Source organism: Sinocyclocheilus anshuiensis, unplaced genomic scaffold (assembly GCF_001515605.1).
Source record: "Sinocyclocheilus anshuiensis isolate Anshui unplaced genomic scaffold, SAMN03320099.WGS_v1.1 scaffold412, whole genome shotgun sequence".
Classification (NCBI taxonomy): domain Eukaryota; kingdom Metazoa; phylum Chordata; class Actinopteri; order Cypriniformes; family Cyprinidae; genus Sinocyclocheilus; species Sinocyclocheilus anshuiensis.
This window is the reverse complement of record NW_015558661.1, coordinates 843,266-862,046: the sequence shown is the minus strand read 5'-3', so window position 1 is coordinate 862,046 and position 18,781 is coordinate 843,266. Positions and strand designations below refer to the sequence as shown.

Below are 18,781 nucleotides of genomic sequence, written 5' to 3'. Positions count from 1 at the left end.
ACCCCCCCCCCCCACCACGTGTTATTTAGAATAAACATATTCTGGTATATTAAGCTACAGCGTACACATGTCAGGATATTTAAGCCACCTGGACTGAGATTGGACACGGAGAGACTATAAAAGGCCTAATGTGTCTACTGTTTGTGCAGACTCTATAAGCAGATGAAATTAACATCAGAGGAATAAAATAACAAGCGCAAATCTTTTTAATCCAGCTAGAAAGGAAATATTCATACTTTTAATATTAACCTAATGTTTCATATTTTTAGATTTTACACAGTATTTTAATACTTCAGGTGCCAAATTCATGTAAGATTATTACGAATAAAATTCTTAACTTTTTTTCTCATTTTCTAGCTTAAGAATAAAGTTATAAATATTTTGTATTCTCCAAAACATTTCTTTATAATGTTCTTAACGTTTTTCCTAAGATTGTTCTAAAGAAAGTTCTTAGTAACCATCATACATAACCTCTTAGGATAAACTCCAACTTGTCTTAAATCCACAAAGGTAAGAATTTTAATAAAATTAGTGGGTTGTTTCGAACATTAAGCGTTACAACAAAAAACTGCTATAAAACAGTGCACGACTACTCCGAAGGTACACCACTGATCAATAATGTAAACAATATTCTGACATTATTGTGACAAATATATTATTCAAACACCTTTAGTATAGGGACCAATTCTCACTATTAACTAGTTGCTTATTAGCATGCCAATTATTAACATATTAGCTTTTTATTAGTGCTTATAAAGCACATAATCTGCATGACCATATTCTACTTTCCTAATCACCCAATACCTAAACTTAACAACTACCTTACTAACTATTAATAAGCAGCAAATTAGGAGTTTATTGAGGCAAAAGTTGTAGTTAATGGTTTGTTAATAGTGAGAATTGGAGCTTAAAATAAAGTCTGACCAAAGTATTAATTTCTTTAAAACAAACTGAACGTTAGTGTACATTTCAGAGAGAAAAAAAATGGTGGGAAAAGTCAAATAATATGGGACATTTCATCAGTAAGACACCTCAGATGCCTCAGAGATCACAGCGATCTGACAATTAACTTAGCTGCCCTCTCCCCAGGTGCCTTAGCTCAAGACAAGAGCGCTAGTCTAACATCAGGCTAAAGGGTAAAATGAGGAAGGAAGCACTATGATGTGAGGAAATGCATTATAATTCTTCAGTGTTTACACAAAATCGAAACTTTTAAGCTAGCGACGTATTAGTTAGATGGTGTCTTTTAGACAGATCTAGTAAATTATAATAAACGAAAATGCAAAAAGAAAACGTGAGCATGTCTCTAAAATATTCCATAAAAAGTAAGAACTGCAAAGTGAAAACAAGCTAATCAAATAAATCAAATAATTATCTGTGGGCTTTAGTGATAAAGGCCACTGCAGTGCTCAGAGCAGTAATGTGCAGTATCTAGTGATTTAATTAGAGCATAATGGATTTGGCTAATCAGTGACACAATGTGTTGTTTTATGGTCCTCCGTTGAGAATACTGCTCATTTCAGAGCAGATAAAGAATGGGAGATTGTATTGCTCCTCACTGACAAATTGCAACCCAATTCATTACCGGACTGGGATGTGTCGGCGTAAAAGATCAAATAAATAATAGCTGCACTGGACAATCCTATAATTCATGGCTTTTACTTTACATAAAATGTTGGGTTTCCCTCCCTGAATCACCAGGATTAAGTATCGCATGAGTCACTCTCAGATAGGACCACATGAGAGGCAGAACTGGCCTATTATGTCTCAGTCAGCCTTGAGCTTTCTCCAGAAATCATTACTGTATGCGGCCCGCTCATAAACCTTGACTTTTCTTCGGTTAGACTGCCATGACAGTGTTTTTAATCAGGCAAACATCAACAGCCCTGTTTATCTAAGAGTCAAAATCATTTATCTTCAAGAAAAATCACAAAAACACCTAAATAAAACTATATTCTGTGGTATTCGCAAGCATTAAGCGTTTGGGTTTTTCAAAAATAGAAAAAGTCACATTGACAGACTGTCCTTTTCTATCTGCCAATCTTTCCAAGTGTGCCAATATCCTGTCTGTGCTGGCACCATGTGGGGATTCACATGGGGCGCCCGAGGCATGGAGATGTGATTAATTTAACTGTGTCAAATAGTTTTACTACCAGGTTTCGCTGTGTTTATTGGGAGGAAGAAAATAGTGCTTACACAATTATATCCAGTGGAAAGTTCACCTTCTGTGACCGACATGGGTAGTGTATTTTCTTTTCTTTCTTTTTGCAGTTAAAGCATAATACTGATTTTAAACCAAAGAATCATTTTCTAACTTACTCTTTAATTTTACACAGTAACACAAATTGTTCAACATTATTAATATACAAATTACTAAATATTTCTACATACATTAACATTTTTTTTGTCATTCAGAAATGTCAGACCCTTCTCACATTATGATATTTCAGTAATATATATAAAGGCCATCACTTAATTTAATTAATCAAGCAGTGATTCAAACAGGTTTAGTCAAATGATCAACTGATTCATTTACAGATCTGACCCAAAACAATGATTCACTCATGAATCACTATAATCACTATCCAATGAACTCATGAATAAAAGAGCTAGTGCATATTTTATTTCGCTTAAATTTCCATCCTCTGTCATACAAAGCTATAATGTTCTTTAGGTTTGCTTTGGCATCCTTTTCTGAAGCTTATTTCATGCCAAAAATAAAAAAGCAAGTCATGCAGGTTTGGAATAACATAAGGGTGAACCAATAATGACAGAACTTTCATTTATAGGTGAACTGTCCCTTTAAGAAGTGTCTAGATTCAGATCTAGCCTGTCTGCTTAATTAGCAACATATGCAAAGTCTGAAGAAACTCCAGACTTACACAGACGTCTTGGATCTGACTGTTAAATCGGATCCGACTGTTAAATCGGATCCAGTTGGAAAGAGAAGCCTGATAAACAACTGAATTAATCTGAGTTATACTGATGAATCTTAAGCAGTTTCTGTTATTGGTAACATTTGTATTCATTTCCTTTCATAATCATATTCCCAAAGTTAGCTTTACTCTTTTGTTTTAAATGCAATTTACCATTGTACAATGTAAAAATGTAATTTCACCTGATATATAAAAATGCACTGAAGATGAATTCAATTTGCAGCAACACATGATTTGTGTTTCTGATTTACAGTTTGCAAAGCTGCATGTCCTCCCTTGGAAGAAACATGACATTGAAGATCAATATAAAAACTGTTATTAGTTGCTTAGCAACATGCCATCATGACAGTGTGCAGTTTCATATTTCTTAAGGCTATAATCTCAGCGGTGTTGCTGGACTTTTGTTCTTCCACCTCTCTGCAGACACAGAGCGCGTGTGTGTGCATCTCTACGGATGTGTGGCCTAACAAAGCCTCGTCGAGCAACACCTAACTACATTTCACAATATACACAGGGGGTGAACTGGAGAAATCTTTCACCGACCCCTTCACATGTCAACACGATAACAGTGGCTATGTGTCTTTCCAGTATATTGACCAAAAAAATCAAAACACCATGCCTCATTTGCTGCGCTAGGGGATGGACTTTGAATTCATTTTTGGTTGAAAAAGCATCAAACTACTCTTGATTAAGCTACTAATGATGCGTCAGTGACAACAAGCTGCCTCGTGGCTCTAATTGATCTTCCAATCTTCCTCTGCGGAGATCTCCCCATACCTGCAGCGTGGGACGGGCTATGTTAAGAGATGATATATTATTCCTCTAAAAGTCAGTGGCTGAGGTGGTGAAAAAAAGGGAGAAATGACGGCTCCCCTTACAAGATGGCATAATGAGCCTCGCTTGCGACCGAGCTGTGAGATCCGCCCATTAAAATGAATGCCTATGTTTGCCATCGTTAAAAAAGCAGCTGTATTTTCACAGGTCATGACTGATATGCCACTCCGAGCGCTCTGATGCAGGCTAAGCTAATTGTTGAAATGCTCATTAAATCAGATAAAGTAGCCCATAAATCAGACTGAAGGTTTGAACTATGGTCAGCCTGTGCCGTTTGGCGGGAGTAAATCTCCCAGGGACATTTGTTCAGTGCCTTAGATCTCATTACATCTTTTTCTTGACAAAGTTCCAGCACCTCTGATACTGTACAAAGCCTGGACTTAAACACAGCTGGTTTCTGTGGGCCTCGGATGAAAGTGAAGCTTGACATAATGTTGCAAATCTGAGCATGAAATGAGAATTGTTTTATGTGTTGGATTGGGGTTTAACAGCCTTGTTGGTAAACCTGAGACAAGAAAATGGCAAGAAAACATAGTATGGGCCATAATTCTTTGCATAACATGGCCATCGTAAATTTAACCGAACAAGCAATTAAACAATATTGACGTAATGCTGTATAGAAGTGGAAAAAAATCTCATAAATATTGATGGGATGGATCGAATATTTGGTTCCAAGAGTCCTGACATGTACTAGGCGACCAGATACCGTAAATAAAGGTTAGCGATGATGAACGAAGCACATTGCGAGATATGAAGCATTGATTTTATTCACCCTCCTCTGACTCTGATTCGTGACCTGTTGGCAGTCTGAAGGCAACACTCCATCAGATCCTGCTGCTCTCTTGGAATAGCAGGGTAATGCATTAAAAGCCTCATTTGGAGCACATGTTTTGGGTGGGGGAAGCCAAATGTTGACATGCAACACAATTTGAGCGTGCCTTGCTAAATCTGCTTTGTGATTAATAACTCACTGGCTTTTGCTAACCACATGCAAACGGATATGTCATCTCTCATTACAGTTTTATTATTTACTAATCGATATTTCACCGCTGTGATGCTTCCACCAGATGTCAACAAGCAAATTGAGATACAGTGTTTTTAGATTGAAAATAATCCAACAGGCTTTGTTAGCATCATGATGCACATATGAGCTCTGCGTATTGTCCGAGGCTTTTTACAGACAGACTTACTGCCTACCAAATAGGCATGAACTTGTTGTAGTCACAAAGCTTTATTAAAATTGTATATAAGATAAGAAATTTATGGAAACTTGTTTCTGCCTCAGAGTACAAAATACAAAAGATAACTATGAGATAAAAGTTTAAAATAAGAGTTGCAAAATATAAGTCACACTGCGATATTTATGTTCCCAGTTGTTAAATATAAAGTGACATTATGAAAAAGATGCAACTGCGAGATAAGTCAAATTGTGAGATTTAAAATCGCAATTGCAAGAAATAAAATCACACTGTCAGATTTAAAGTCATACTTGTGAGATATTAAGTGACATTGTCAGAAATAACATCGCAATAGCAAAATATGAAGTCACGCTGACAAATAAAGTCACAATTGCGACATATAAAGTCACAATGTAAAAAAATGTCACAATTGCAAGATATGAGGTGACATTGTGACATATAAAGTTGCAACTGCAAGATTTAATCACACTGTGAGATTTAAAGTCACAATTGTGAGATATAGTGACATTTCGAGAAATAACATAGCAATTGCGAGAAATGAAATCAAAATATAACAAAGCTGCAACTGCAAGATATAAAGTCACACTAGGGATGCACCGAAATGAAAATTGTAGACCGAAGCCGGAGCCGAACAAAATGAAACACTGGGCCGAAGGCCGAATACGGTTTTTCACATTTTTCCCCCATGTAGGCCTATTTTGCCATTTTTTTCACAATTGCATTAATTAAATTGCCAAAATGTGCTTTTTACTGTTTTGTCCTGCTTTTCAAATAAAAAATCAATTACAAAACAACAATTAAAAAATATTTACTTAACACTGAACATTTTTTTAACATTCTAGCAGACATTATACCAGCAAAGCACAATTTAGCTTAAAGTTAGTAAAATAATATTTTTTGGCCATTTTTGAGACTTGAGACTTTGAACCCTGGCACCGCGAGCTCGTGCAGCGCTGTCAGAATACATGCAATTCGTGCATGCATTAGAAAATATAACATTCTGCAGTTTATATACTAATCGTTTGAGGTAATTTCGCGATTTCAATCATCATACAGTAACCTAACCACCTGCATTAGGCACCTCTTCTTCTCATCGGAGACTTGATACAGCACTAAGTCTCTCGCTGTCGGTGCTTCATGCTTGTAATGATTTCTGCGTCTGCATCGGATGCCCATTTTCCACAAGTTGATATGATTCTTTAGGGTCTTAATGAAAAGTCGGTAACATACTTTGTTTAAAATTTCTCTATGGTAGTGTAAAACAACACCCTTTTTACCTTGCCAAAAACAGCTCTTTTTTAGAGCAAGCCGTTTTGTTGCATGCCGCTTTAAATGCTAATTAGCTCTGCAGACCCGCCCCTCTCTTCCGTGGGGTGACGAGCCGTTGTCTGAGAGACTGTAAACTTTAGCCACATTCATCGTGAAACTTGCTAACTAGCACATTATTAGGAAAGGCGATTTGCAAAGATTCATAAAAGAAACATACTCATACTGGATCACGAATGATTCGCGCGAACATAAACGCATTTAGGTAGATCGGGGGACGTATTCCCTTAAAAAATAAAGGTAATCCACTGTGTCTTCAGCGGCTCAGATGTCGGGAGTAAATGACAACTGCTATGTTCATTATTACATCCAACAACATAACACCTCAATCGCTTAGGAGCCATTCTTGTCTACTCCTGCTCTGGTGTCGAAACAATGGCGGACTGTTGACAGCTCACTCAGGGCGGGTCTAAGGTAAAACGCTAGTGTCAATCAACAATCGTGGGAAGGGCCTGGGTCTGTGTGACGTCTGAGAAAGGGGAAATGATTTAACGAGATTAAAAAAAAACACACACACAGTGTACACACACTGCCAACACACATTTCAGTTCAAACAACTTGTAAAAGTGCATGTCGCATCCGATGACCCCTTTAAAGTCGCAATTGCTAGATATAAAGTCACACTGTAAGATATAGTCACAATTGTGAGAAATAAAATCACTTATATAAAGTCACCATGTGAGATTAAAAGTTGCAATTGCAATATCTAAAATGATAACAACAAGAAAAAGATGCAATTACAAGAAATAAAGTTGTATTTGTGAGATAAAGTCGCAATCAACTTTTCATTTGTTTACTCTGAGGCAGAAACGGGTTTCCATCAATTTTAGAAATAAAACACAGAAAAATAAAAATACCAAGTTAAGTTAAATTGTATAATCATTTCCCAGAATCCTGCCGTGTACCACCTGGGGCAGTCTGTGTACCCCAGTTAGAGAAGCACTGCTCTAAATGAAAGACAGCAGGGTAACTCCCTTTTCTCACACCTCTATCCTCTTGGCAGAGAGAAGATTCCTGAGACAATGTACAACTTTGACACCAGCCGTTATTTTAGCGAACGCCTAATTTCATGCTGACAACTCCAGAGCCAATAGAAATAATCTCCAGGAGTTTAGATAATCTGGCACTCTGAGACGGCATATGGAAAAACTGAAGCCGAGGAACTGTGTGCGACCAGGGTGTTCAAATCAAGACCTCTGAGGAGAGGATAAAATATCTCTCACGAAATGTTTACATTCACAGTATTTCTTTATGCCGTAGATTCATCTGCTTTTCAAAGGCTCACTCTGTGCAAATAAGACTTAAGTAAATGACACGGTTTGTGTGAAGACCAAGCAAACCAGTCGCTCTCCATGCAAAGATGCATAGATCTTTTAACAAGTTTGTACAAAGCGGAAGGCGAGAGGTTAAGTTTGTACTTTCTGTGTTTTGCAGTATATCCAAGAAGCAGTACTTACCGAACATATTCCTACGGGACGTAATTGGTCTCGCTACATCTGTAGAAAGGAAAATTCAGATTGCTGTAAATCAGGATAGAAAAAGAGAAAACATCATACTCTTTCCCATAATGATATGAAGTTCATGTCCGAAAACCACATCCTTCACATTGCATCTGGCTGCTTGGTCAATGTTAAACCATAAACCACACCAGCGACTCAGCACTCATCAGTCCACCCATCTGCATATAATTACAGATACATAGAGCTTGGCAGAGAAAACTTGCTAACTACTTTAAATCATCCTCGAACTGGCAGCAGTTATAAGTGCTGGGTTTGAGTAGATGCATGGTCAGGTCATTATATGTCAGGCTCAAAATACATGATCAAATTCCTTCCTGTCATCATGTCTTACTATTTGGCAGAGCAAACACAATATCTAGAGCTCTGACAGTGCTATTTTTTAACAGTCTCTCTTGTGCTAGTACGATCACCAAGGTAACGCTAATAAAGATTTAGGATGTTCATTATTCACAAGCTTGTACAGACGAAGTAAGCTCAGTTCAAAATTAAATGTGTTTTTGCTCTATACAAAATGACAATTTAGGCTAAATTGATTTGTCCCTGGCTCCAGTTGTAATGCTGAGCTTGAGTACTTGGAATATTTTTGTTGCTGTACTACCTGTGGTCAAATGGAAACTATACGCACAAGCTAAATGAAGCAGTGCTAATGCAGCTCTTAGGAAATGCTTATTAGCTTTAATATATGAACAAATGACTGTGACGTACTACAGTTTGCTATCCACACAGGGAAGAAATTCAGTTGAAGTCTGGTCTCGACCTCAGGTGGGAAGTGTACGGATGGCCACAATCCGTTTGCTGTCCGTCTGATGCATAGCCTACTCTACACAAAAATAGCAAGCACTGACTGAAACAATCAGTTCAATCTGACTGGCTAGAGGTAACCTGGCAAACTTTGTCAAGTCATCTTATTTCATCTTCAAAAGCACTCATTGGATCAACCCAGCATTTTTTGGCATCAAATCTTTGAAAAATGTTCAGTTTTGATTTAGACACTTAGAAGCAAGGTTTTCAAAATCTTTGACGCCAAGAAACCCACAAACATCATAATCCCCTTGCAACTTTCTCAGAACAAAAATGGTACAAAAGCAGGGCGGTATCATTTCAGAAGGCACTAATATGTTCTAATATGTTCTGTTTAGGTCATAATATGTACCTCTAAGGTACTACTATGCACCCCTAAGGGGAAAGGTACAAAGGTATGCATTTTGAAATGGAATTAAGGGACTTCATCTATCTATCTATCTATCTATCTATCTCAAATTATTAGAATATGATCTAAAAATATTGATTTTTGTACATCAAATGTATATTTTTGTTCTACCCACTATTAGATATGTAGAAACCTGAAGACAAACATTTGAATTTTTTTTATTTTATTTATTATTTATTTTTTGCATAGCACTTTTCACAATAAATATCAATAGCCAATATCATTGAAATGAAAATTAAAATATCATTATCATTCACCATTACCTTTTACAGTCCTAAAAATAAATTTCCATAAACCCCTTGCACCCCATTGGGAGTCCCTAATTCCAAGTTTGATAACCTCTGAAACTGATATCTACAAACATAACTGTATAAAACTGCCTTATGATATGATATCATAAACTATCATAACTATCATAAACTAAGTTATGCCTGTGAAAATGTGATCACACATTTTTTTGAGTTTTTGCATGGTCATTTGCAAAAAAAATGTAGGCACGTCCCGAATCGCGTACTTATGCACTATTCTATGACATTTTGTAGTATAAATAGTGCGAGTTGCGCGTTCACACTGAAAATTCCAAAAAGAAAAAGTGCACTTTAAATACCCGGATGATGCACTTAAATAACCGAAAAAATTAAGTGTGGAATGTTGGACACTTCATGCACTCAACTGTCGCAGCTTTAATTACGTAGCGAAGGGGGAGTGGCTACCAGACTCTGATTATGAATGACAAAATAACCATATATAATTTATACAGTATTGAGCATAGTGCATAAGTACATAGTCTATAAGTGCATAGTTTATAGTGCGTCATTTGGGATGCAGCTTTTCTTTTTTTACCACGCTGGTATATTAATGTTATATAATGGACCATATCACAGCTTGAATGGCCAAAATGAGTTCTGAGTCCACTTTCAAGGTCAGAGATCAATTTAAAAATAACTGGGTCCTTTTTCACTAAGCTTACTTTTGAGTTCACTTAAGGGATCTGATTTTTTTATGTGTTTTTTTTTTATATCTAAATTAAACTGATTAAGAGATTAAAAAGTAAGCAGAGCTATTTGCTGCTTAAAACTAACAAAAGTAACTTGATTCCATCATATATACTGCAAAAGAAAAGGCACACCTCTCAGCCCATACAAAGCCAGTACAAAGGAGATGGTAAGCAGAACCTCAACAGACCACAACAGAGCCATAAGAGCCTGGACCAGACAGGATAATGTTCCTCTAACACACTTAGAGCAATTGACTTAATTATACCGCCCTTGGTGTTTGACGCTTTCTAGAGAGCATGGTTAAGACACTTCATTCAGTTTCAAGCAAACACACCAGCATGCATCTGCTCACAAGACCTCCCATGGCAGCTCTCTCCCGAGAGCAGTTTGACATCTCCCTCACCTCACCCCTGAACACACACGCTCAGACGCTCTCTTTCCTGTCCCGCATATGACACTGTCCTGTTTATCAGCTTTAATTTCACTCTGTTGTCTCTGCTTACTGCTGTAATTGAGCTGTCCTGTCGCTGAACCGGCCCAGTGGGATCTGTATGTAATCAGCCAGGTGCTCCCAAGGGCCTCTCACTGTCTGTGACAACTGCTACAGATGCCTGCGGCGCTCTCCTGCTCACCTGTTCTACGTGCCACATTGTGTCCCACATCTAAAGCATTCATGCATTTGTTTTAATTGTTAATTAGGACTTGTAATTGTTTATTAGGATATTTTCCTTAGCAAGAACATTTAGTATGGTGGACTCAATGACTGATGAAGAACACTGTCATATCACATGGGTAAAAGCATCTGCTAAATAAACATGTCAATGTAGGCTACCTTAGTTTATATTTAACCTCATTATGTAAAATTTCAGGTAATGTTAACAAGAGTCATGTCTCAAACTATGTTCCATGGCTGTGCTCAAAATATAAAGGGAACTTGCCTTGCTACCCCAATTCCCGGTCTGTTAATGAATAAACAGACAGCGTCAGCGTTATGTATGTTAAAGTAGGCTACCTATTAGTTATTATTAGACGCATTCCGCGCGCAAACAATGGTGTCATTTGATCATTTCCGGTACTTCGTGCAGAGTTCCGCTCTCGACGCTTCAATCCCACTGGCCGAATGTGTAGAAAGGGGCGGAGCTTATGTGTATTTTTGAGGGAGTGTGAAAACATAGTTAGGTTAAATGTTACGTAACGTTAAAAGCGCAAAGCCGAAGTTTTCATAGCGCGCCAAGCTGAAGTATAAACACCGCTTCAGGAAATTGATGCTCTAACATGAGCTTTACATATAACCAATGAAATGATTTAAATGCAGTCAGAAGTTGCTTAAAATACATTTCAAAAGGGGGCATTTTATAAACAAATGTGCTCTATTCAGCTTCTCTATTGGACATTTTATTTTACAAACAAAAGCTAAACCTCGCTGGATTCAGATGTGTCTTTTGCGTTTCTTTCTCCGTGAAATACCTGTAATCGTATAATTTCTCAGGTCTTCTGTCTCTTCTGTTTTCCATGCAGGCTGTTTGTCTCATGGTCAAGGAGGCTTGGCTTCGCATTAATACAATTTGAAAGTATAAGGTCACTCCCTGGGCCTTATTTTCTGCGTGATCTCTGGCCTTGGAAATATCACATTGCCCCAGGCTTTCCCTGTATGAAAGGAGAAATGAATCCTCTCAGCTGTAGTGCAGTTATTTTTAGAAAGCTGAATGGGGTTGCAAATAAAGCCAGACACTGTTTCATTTTAGAATTAAAGTAAGCTGGCCACTAAAATATTTTGTTTCCATAAATTCCTTACACTGAGATTTTACATTTTCACACACTGATCTCTTTCCTCAGAGGATAATGCTTCATATGACCTAAAGAACATGGGTCAAGTGTGCAAATACAACATGCAGGAGCTTCAATACATTATCCAGCCTCATTTCGCTTAGAGAAAATCAGTTAGTTGAGCAGAGTTCAGAGGTAAATCTTTTCTTTACAGTTCCTTAGCAACCAAGAACCTATTTGCATATAATTCTAAAAGGATGAATAAACACTTTTGTTTTTTGTTTTAAACCAATCCTTCACTTTAAAGGCTAACAAGTGGGCACATTGCGCTTTGAAGGCCAATGCATTTTCCAGCATGCGTTGGTTCTCTGGATAGTTTACTTTTTTTTTTATCACAAACAATAACCATAACTAAGCATATAAATGATGACAATAATTACATGTAATAATAATAATCTATTTTATGTCTCACCACTCAAGGTGAAAAGCAGGAAATTGCTGAAATGCATAGTGTGGAATAGATTTCAGTTGTTCTTTTTTTTTTACAGCATTCTGTCTGGCTTGTTCCAAAGTTCAGGGGGCAGAAATAGAACAAGGCACAAGCTATTTAGAGGCAAAACAATGAGAACACTAGACACCATTCAACACCATGTCACCAAGCAATCTCCCTCAAGCCTATTCTTGTTTAAACTGGCCAATGCCCAAGAGCGTGCACTCGTTCATTAATATTCATTGACTCCTGAGTGTAATAATAATGATGGGCAAATGTTACCATTTCTATCCCTCACTCATAGAACAATCAGTTATCAGAAATCCATGTGTGCCTTGGTATAATTCTCTGTTTAATAAGGATTTGAACCAAAACTGTGCAGGTTTCTTAAGGCTCAGCTAAATCATACAACACTGCTGAAATTTGCTGCAGAAGAATATTTGCACACTGATCATTGGAAAGCTAAGAAAATGTTATTTTAATTGTATTATCACCTGAAACACTTCAGAATAAATACCATCAGCCCTTGTATCGTAACCTATTGAATAATACTGATATCTTAAATCAGAATACATAAAAAAAGACATCGGAAGATGTTTCTTACAACAATGACAAATTTATTTAATCATTTATTTGAGCTGCTCCAGCAAGTGTATTTACAAACAATGGCATTTGAAGATATAAAAACGTGTCATATCATAATGCAAGTCAGCACTGTACCGTCAGAGACGTCACAGCAAATGTCTAATATTTAGGCAACACAGCCAAGAAGCTAAGGGAAATGGTGGTTTAGATATCATGGTCTTCACAGCTGTATGAAGAAGCAGGTGTGGAAAGAATTAAGAAATTATGTCTAACACTGAAGAAACATTCTCTGGGACAAAGCCGATGAGAGAATACAGGAAGAATAAATACCATCAGCCCTTGTATCGTAACCTATTGAATAATACTGATATCTTAAATCAGAATACATAAAAAAAGACATCGGAAGATGTTTCTTACAACAATGACAAATTTATTTAATCATTTATTTGAGCTGCTCCAGCAAGTGTATTTACAAACAATGGCATTTGAAGATATAAAAACGTGTCATATCATAATGCAAGTCAGCACTGGACCGTCAGAGACGTCACAGCAAATGTCTAATATTCACGCAACACAGCCAAGAAGCTAAGGAAATGGTGGTTTATATATCATGGTCTTCACAGCTCTATGAAGAAGCAGGTGCGGAAAGAATGAAGAAATTATGTCTAACGCTGAAGATATATTCTCTGGGACAAAGACGATAAGAGAATACAGGAACACAACTGCCTTGTGGTGAAAAACCCAGGTTCAACAAGACCTCATTCCTTAAAACCTCAAGTTTTGCATATGGACAAAAACAGATCCTGCAGTCATTTTACAAAAATGTTTCCTGAATTTAAACCTACTAAAAATGGCCTTCTAGGTTTGTTCTCATGACAATAAATGGACGACAGCATTTATTTTCGTGGTGCAACAACAGAACATTGCAGACTTTAAAATGTTCCACAGGAGATTAAAAAAAAATGTAGATGGGTTTTTAAGTATATGATTTAGCAATGACAATACAGCAGTGTTTTTAAGGATTGACCAGCACAAATTCCTAATTGTCTTTATGGATACTGAACCATTAAATATTACTCAAAATAAAAACAAGTACATTTAAAACATATTAACAAATGTATTTGATATTATTACTTTCAGACTGGATTATTTCTTAGCTCCTCATTTATCTCTTATTTCTTTTGTACCAGTGGTTCCAAATCACTATATGATATGCTAAACAACGTACGGATACATAGCATCCATAGGATCCATGTGCTCCTATGTTATAATTTTAAAAGAACCATAGTAGCTAGCCAAACATAACCACATAAAGTCAAAAGCTACCTTTATGTTGCTTACCAAACTGTCGATAAGTAGATGAGAATGAAAAACATGAAAACCATTCAAGAAAGGAAAACCAGGACCAGGGGAAAAATATTTACCCTGCTTTGTGTCTGTAAAGGCCATTATTGATCCCAGCAGGAGATCTCATCTTTCTCCATCTCTGGCCAAGTTCACCAGAGTAACGCTAGCCCACGGCTAAACTGGACACCGCGCTCCTCCCGTGCTGCTGTCGATTTTTTAATTCCAGAAATAACCCACATGAGGCCTCGCAGTATGTGGTCTGTGTGCCAGGCACTTTGGACAACATCAAAGAGCCTATTAAATCACGTTAGTGTGTCAGCTGCCACCGGGGTGGAAGCAGCGCTCCGCTACTGTTTCAGTAGATCCCAGATGAGCGTTTAATGTGCACGGCTCCGTGTTAAAAAAGTAAATAAATACAAACGGCACGGTTGAAATGCACTTTGACAAAAGAAAATCCATGTGAGAATTCGTTTTGAGGAAAATAATTTAATTACTTTCACTTCATGCTTAGAAAAAATAGTTTTTACATAACTAACAATTCAATTGGCAAGGTATGAGCTCATTTTGTTGACCGAATTAAAATGTTAATGCTGTTCATTTTGATTACTCTTGGGTAAAAAGACAGGAAGCATTTACAAAAGGAATGCAAAACCATTTCCTCCTCCTATCCATGATAATGGACCCCTTTAAGGAGCGACGTGACCCCTGACGGATATGATATGGAAACGTACTACTGGTTTTTTTCCCCCTGATATCATTTCAAGGATTGACTTGCTAAAATATTAACCCATTATCATAAGTTATGCTGTTGTTATTCGTCTAAATCAAGGTAAGTTGACTGCAGCTAGGCATTTGTGTTCCTTTCTCCTGAATCCTGGCTGATGACTAGTACAACAAAGTGTCAAGAGCACTAAGACTGAACAATAAATAAGAAAAGGATGATTCACCAAACAAATTAGTATATTCACTCAAACGATCGTTCGGTGATGCTCCGTACTCCTAACAACACATCGATTTTGGCAGCTACACTTGAGCATTTTACTTCAAGAACACCACATCTGCGTTTCAGTCCCATGTATACCTGTACACAATGTACAAAACGAGTGCTTATCTTTTTCCTTTATCTACGAAAACACTTCAAAAATTGTCACCGTTCACCTGAGCACCTGAGTCCATGTGGACTACTCCGGTTGAGATATTAAAAAGCTCCCTGCTCTCCCTCTTTACAAGGGATGCTATCAGGCAACAGTTTGCCTTGATCTCTAGTAGAGTCAGCAGTTGAGTCCATAGTGACGACGTTTTCCCACAATGCTCGTGGAGAGATCCCTCAGACAGTCCTCTTGCTCTGTTATAAGACTTCTCTTTTCTGGATGGCAACACTGAAAGCGGTCTTTGTCATTTGAAAAAGAGTCATTTTCTTGCTCTGTCCCCAATTACAAGTCCCTCTCCAACGTCACATAGGGGCACCGAAAGGACACAGACCTAGTGGGGTTTTTTTTGTGTTTTTTTTTCTGTGGGTGGGGCTTTTGTTCATTGAAAACCTTCCAGTTATATCGCCAAAGGAGCGTTTTCCTGTGCGAGAAACTACTTTTTAGCGGAGAGAAAGATCTCAATGTTTCTTAAAAGTGCTCGATCACGAGTCCTCCTGTGTATTTCAGGGATGCGGGATGCTATAAGCAGGAGAGGGAAGCCAAAAGAACCAGCGCTGAGGCTAACAAGGGCCCTAAAGTTTGAATGCTTCCGGCGCCGTTGACATCACCTCGGGATGGTTCGGCAGATTCGTGACTCGTTCCGTCTAAATGGAGGAAGAAACAGAAGATTAAAATAGGTCTGTAATACCCGAGTATGCAAAAACATTTTGACCTTACTGATAGTTTTGGATATGGAAATGACTTTGGCATACAATACGAACCATTATTATTTTCTATAGAGTTGATGCTTCCATCATCGACTTTGACAATGCGGTCATGACTTTTCTCGCAGTTGTCTGTGGGAGAAACATAAAACAGGGTGTTGTCAGGGTCGTAACATCATCTTTAACTCATTGAACTATTCCAGCAGTGATAAATGCTGCAATTGCGACCACGTTTTGTCAGAAGCCACACCAGGATCTCTCCTGAGGGGCTTGTAAAACTTACTTGAAGGTCTGACGAAAACTTTCAGCCTCAAGCAGCTCCGTCTCCCATTTTCACTGACTGTAGAGGCTGTGGAAACATTTTAGATGGTCAATATTAGGCTCAATCGATCCATGCTGCACACTGTTTAATAAATCAAAGTAATTTTTTAGCTTTAGATATATAACATCTAAACATCATAACATCTATAACATATATTTAACATCTATAACATATATAACATCTATATAATAACATATTTTTTTTTTTTTACTTGTCTGGTCAAGCCAGTAGTGCAGATTTTTACATGCACTGCCAACATTTTCATCTACATTTACATTTAGTCATTTAGCAAATGCTTTTATCCAAAGTGACTTACAAATGAGGTACAACAAGTAATTTATCATAAGAGACAACAATATTCACAGTGCACAATGCTTCAAGAGTAGCCCACAAGATGGATCTGTATTTATTATATGAACTGCCTTTGTTTGGGGTTTGGTTTTGATTTGGGTTATATTATATTTATACACAAAGGAAAATGTACTGGTAATTTTCTGCCAGGACATTATCCATTAAATTTACAGATATTTCCGTTAACCCTAAACACAATGCAATGAAGTGCAAAATTCAAAATACACCTGTAAAAAAAAAAAAAAAAAGGGAAATTATTTTATAGCAATACAGGCCTATACAAATCCATAAAAAATAGGGCACAATGTACTGTATATATATTTCCTTCACACTTTTATATTAAATGTTAATATTAAATAAAAATTATTCGGTAACACTTTACAATAAGGTTTATTAGTTAACCTTAGTTATCTACATTATATATTAATAACTAATAATGATAATAATAACTAGTTATTATCATTAGTTAGTAGCATTAGTTAATGCACTGTGAACTAACATGAACAAGCAATGAACGACTGTATTTTCATTAACCAACATTCACAAAGATTAATAAATTGTGTAATAAATGTGTTGTTCATTGATCGTTCATGTTAGTTAATACATTAACTAATGTTAACAAATGACACGTTATTGTAAAGTGTTACCAATTATTCTATTATTATTATTATTATTATAAAAATATTATATTTTTCACTTAACGCCATGTTTAAATACGATTAAATATAATTTGCGATGTTACTCCAGGTAAGCTATCAATGCATGCACCACTTTTCTTTGAAAATGACTACATACAGTGCAAAACAATTTTAATTTGATTGATGCATCCAAAACAAATGATTAAATCAAGACAAAACCTCAATGTTAGCCAGCAGCAGTTAGATAATGACCATCATTTTTTGACAAGCTTTCCAAAATGGTAACAACGCAACAGCTCCACGGGCTCAAGGCCACTAGGATCATTTATTTCAGGTTTAGTCTATCAGTACATCTTCAGATGCTACCTATCTTTTCTGTTTGCGGCTTTCTACATGCAAAAGCCTCATTTAAATACTTCCACTGGCCTCAGAGGAATGCACAATCAGCATTCATTTGGCTTCTTACTGATAGACGCGGGCGGTGCTACTTTGGCTATGCTGTTTCCCTTGTCATCTCAACCATGAGCCATGTTTCTCAATTTGTCCTCTCCATAAAGGAAAGCTCATTAGCACTTTAAGAAGAACAGGTAGACAGCATCTCTCTCTCTCTCTCCACTGTCCACTCTTTATGCAGTACGTAATGCAATCTGCCGTAGTCAGGGAGCGATGCAAATGAGGACCGGTGGGGTGAGGGGGAAAGAAAGACTTGGTATTTTACCCACAGATCACACTGGGCGTAAAGGTGACAAAGTAATGAGCAATGCAATGCACTTCAATACATCCCCTCCTTGAAAGCCTCAATGTAATGAGCACAGACTGCACAAAATGCAATTTCCTTATAGCCAACGCAGTATGTTCTTGATAATTCAATTGGTGAGGCTCGCTTTCACTGATGTGGACATGTATTCCACTGTGACTCTTTCCTGATGGAAAGAAATAGGGGTTGGATGTCTTGTTTTTCTGGTTGGATGCTTGAAATTTTGATTATTTGACAATAAACTTCAGGATAAATAAGCTTAGACTAATGTTCACAGCACACACGCTCCATTAGTGGCAGGATGATGAATTAGTCTCTCTTTAAATTTGTTTACTGGCAGGAAATATTTATTGAACACCATTATCTTGACCACAGACATCACTAACAGCAGTATTTTTTTTTAAATTTTTACTGGACAGCAAATTTGAGCTAAACCTTTCCAAGCTATTTTCCTAACCTCTACTGGTTGTGACCTTTCCACAAGCCTCTTAGATGTTGATTGGTCACTACATACATCAACACCTGCTACTTAAAGCTGTACTGGCGGCTAGTAACATCAACAGCTGCAAATGACAGATCACAGGCCGAAAGAAACACCTGCCACTAAAAGCTCTGTAATCAGCTGTGATGATACAAATGACTTCTG

At 37.2% G+C, this 18,781-nt stretch overlaps 1 protein-coding gene across 1 annotated transcript in view; it reads right to left on the bottom strand.

Annotated features, from left to right (window-relative positions):
- Positions 1-777: 777 nt before the first annotated feature.
- LOC107681184 (ephrin-A5b-like) overlaps positions 778-18,781 on the bottom strand; it is a 74,899-nt gene continuing 56,895 nt past the window's right edge. The window contains exons 3-6 of the mRNA XM_016477395.1: positions 16,351-16,416; positions 16,125-16,199; positions 13,956-16,007; positions 778-789 (exon numbers count right to left, since the gene is read on the bottom strand). Of these exons, the coding sequence (XP_016332881.1) occupies positions 15,883-16,007; positions 16,125-16,199; positions 16,351-16,416 (266 nt within the window). The 3' untranslated portion in view covers positions 778-789; positions 13,956-15,882. The remainder of the gene's footprint in view (positions 790-13,955; positions 16,008-16,124; positions 16,200-16,350; positions 16,417-18,781) is intronic.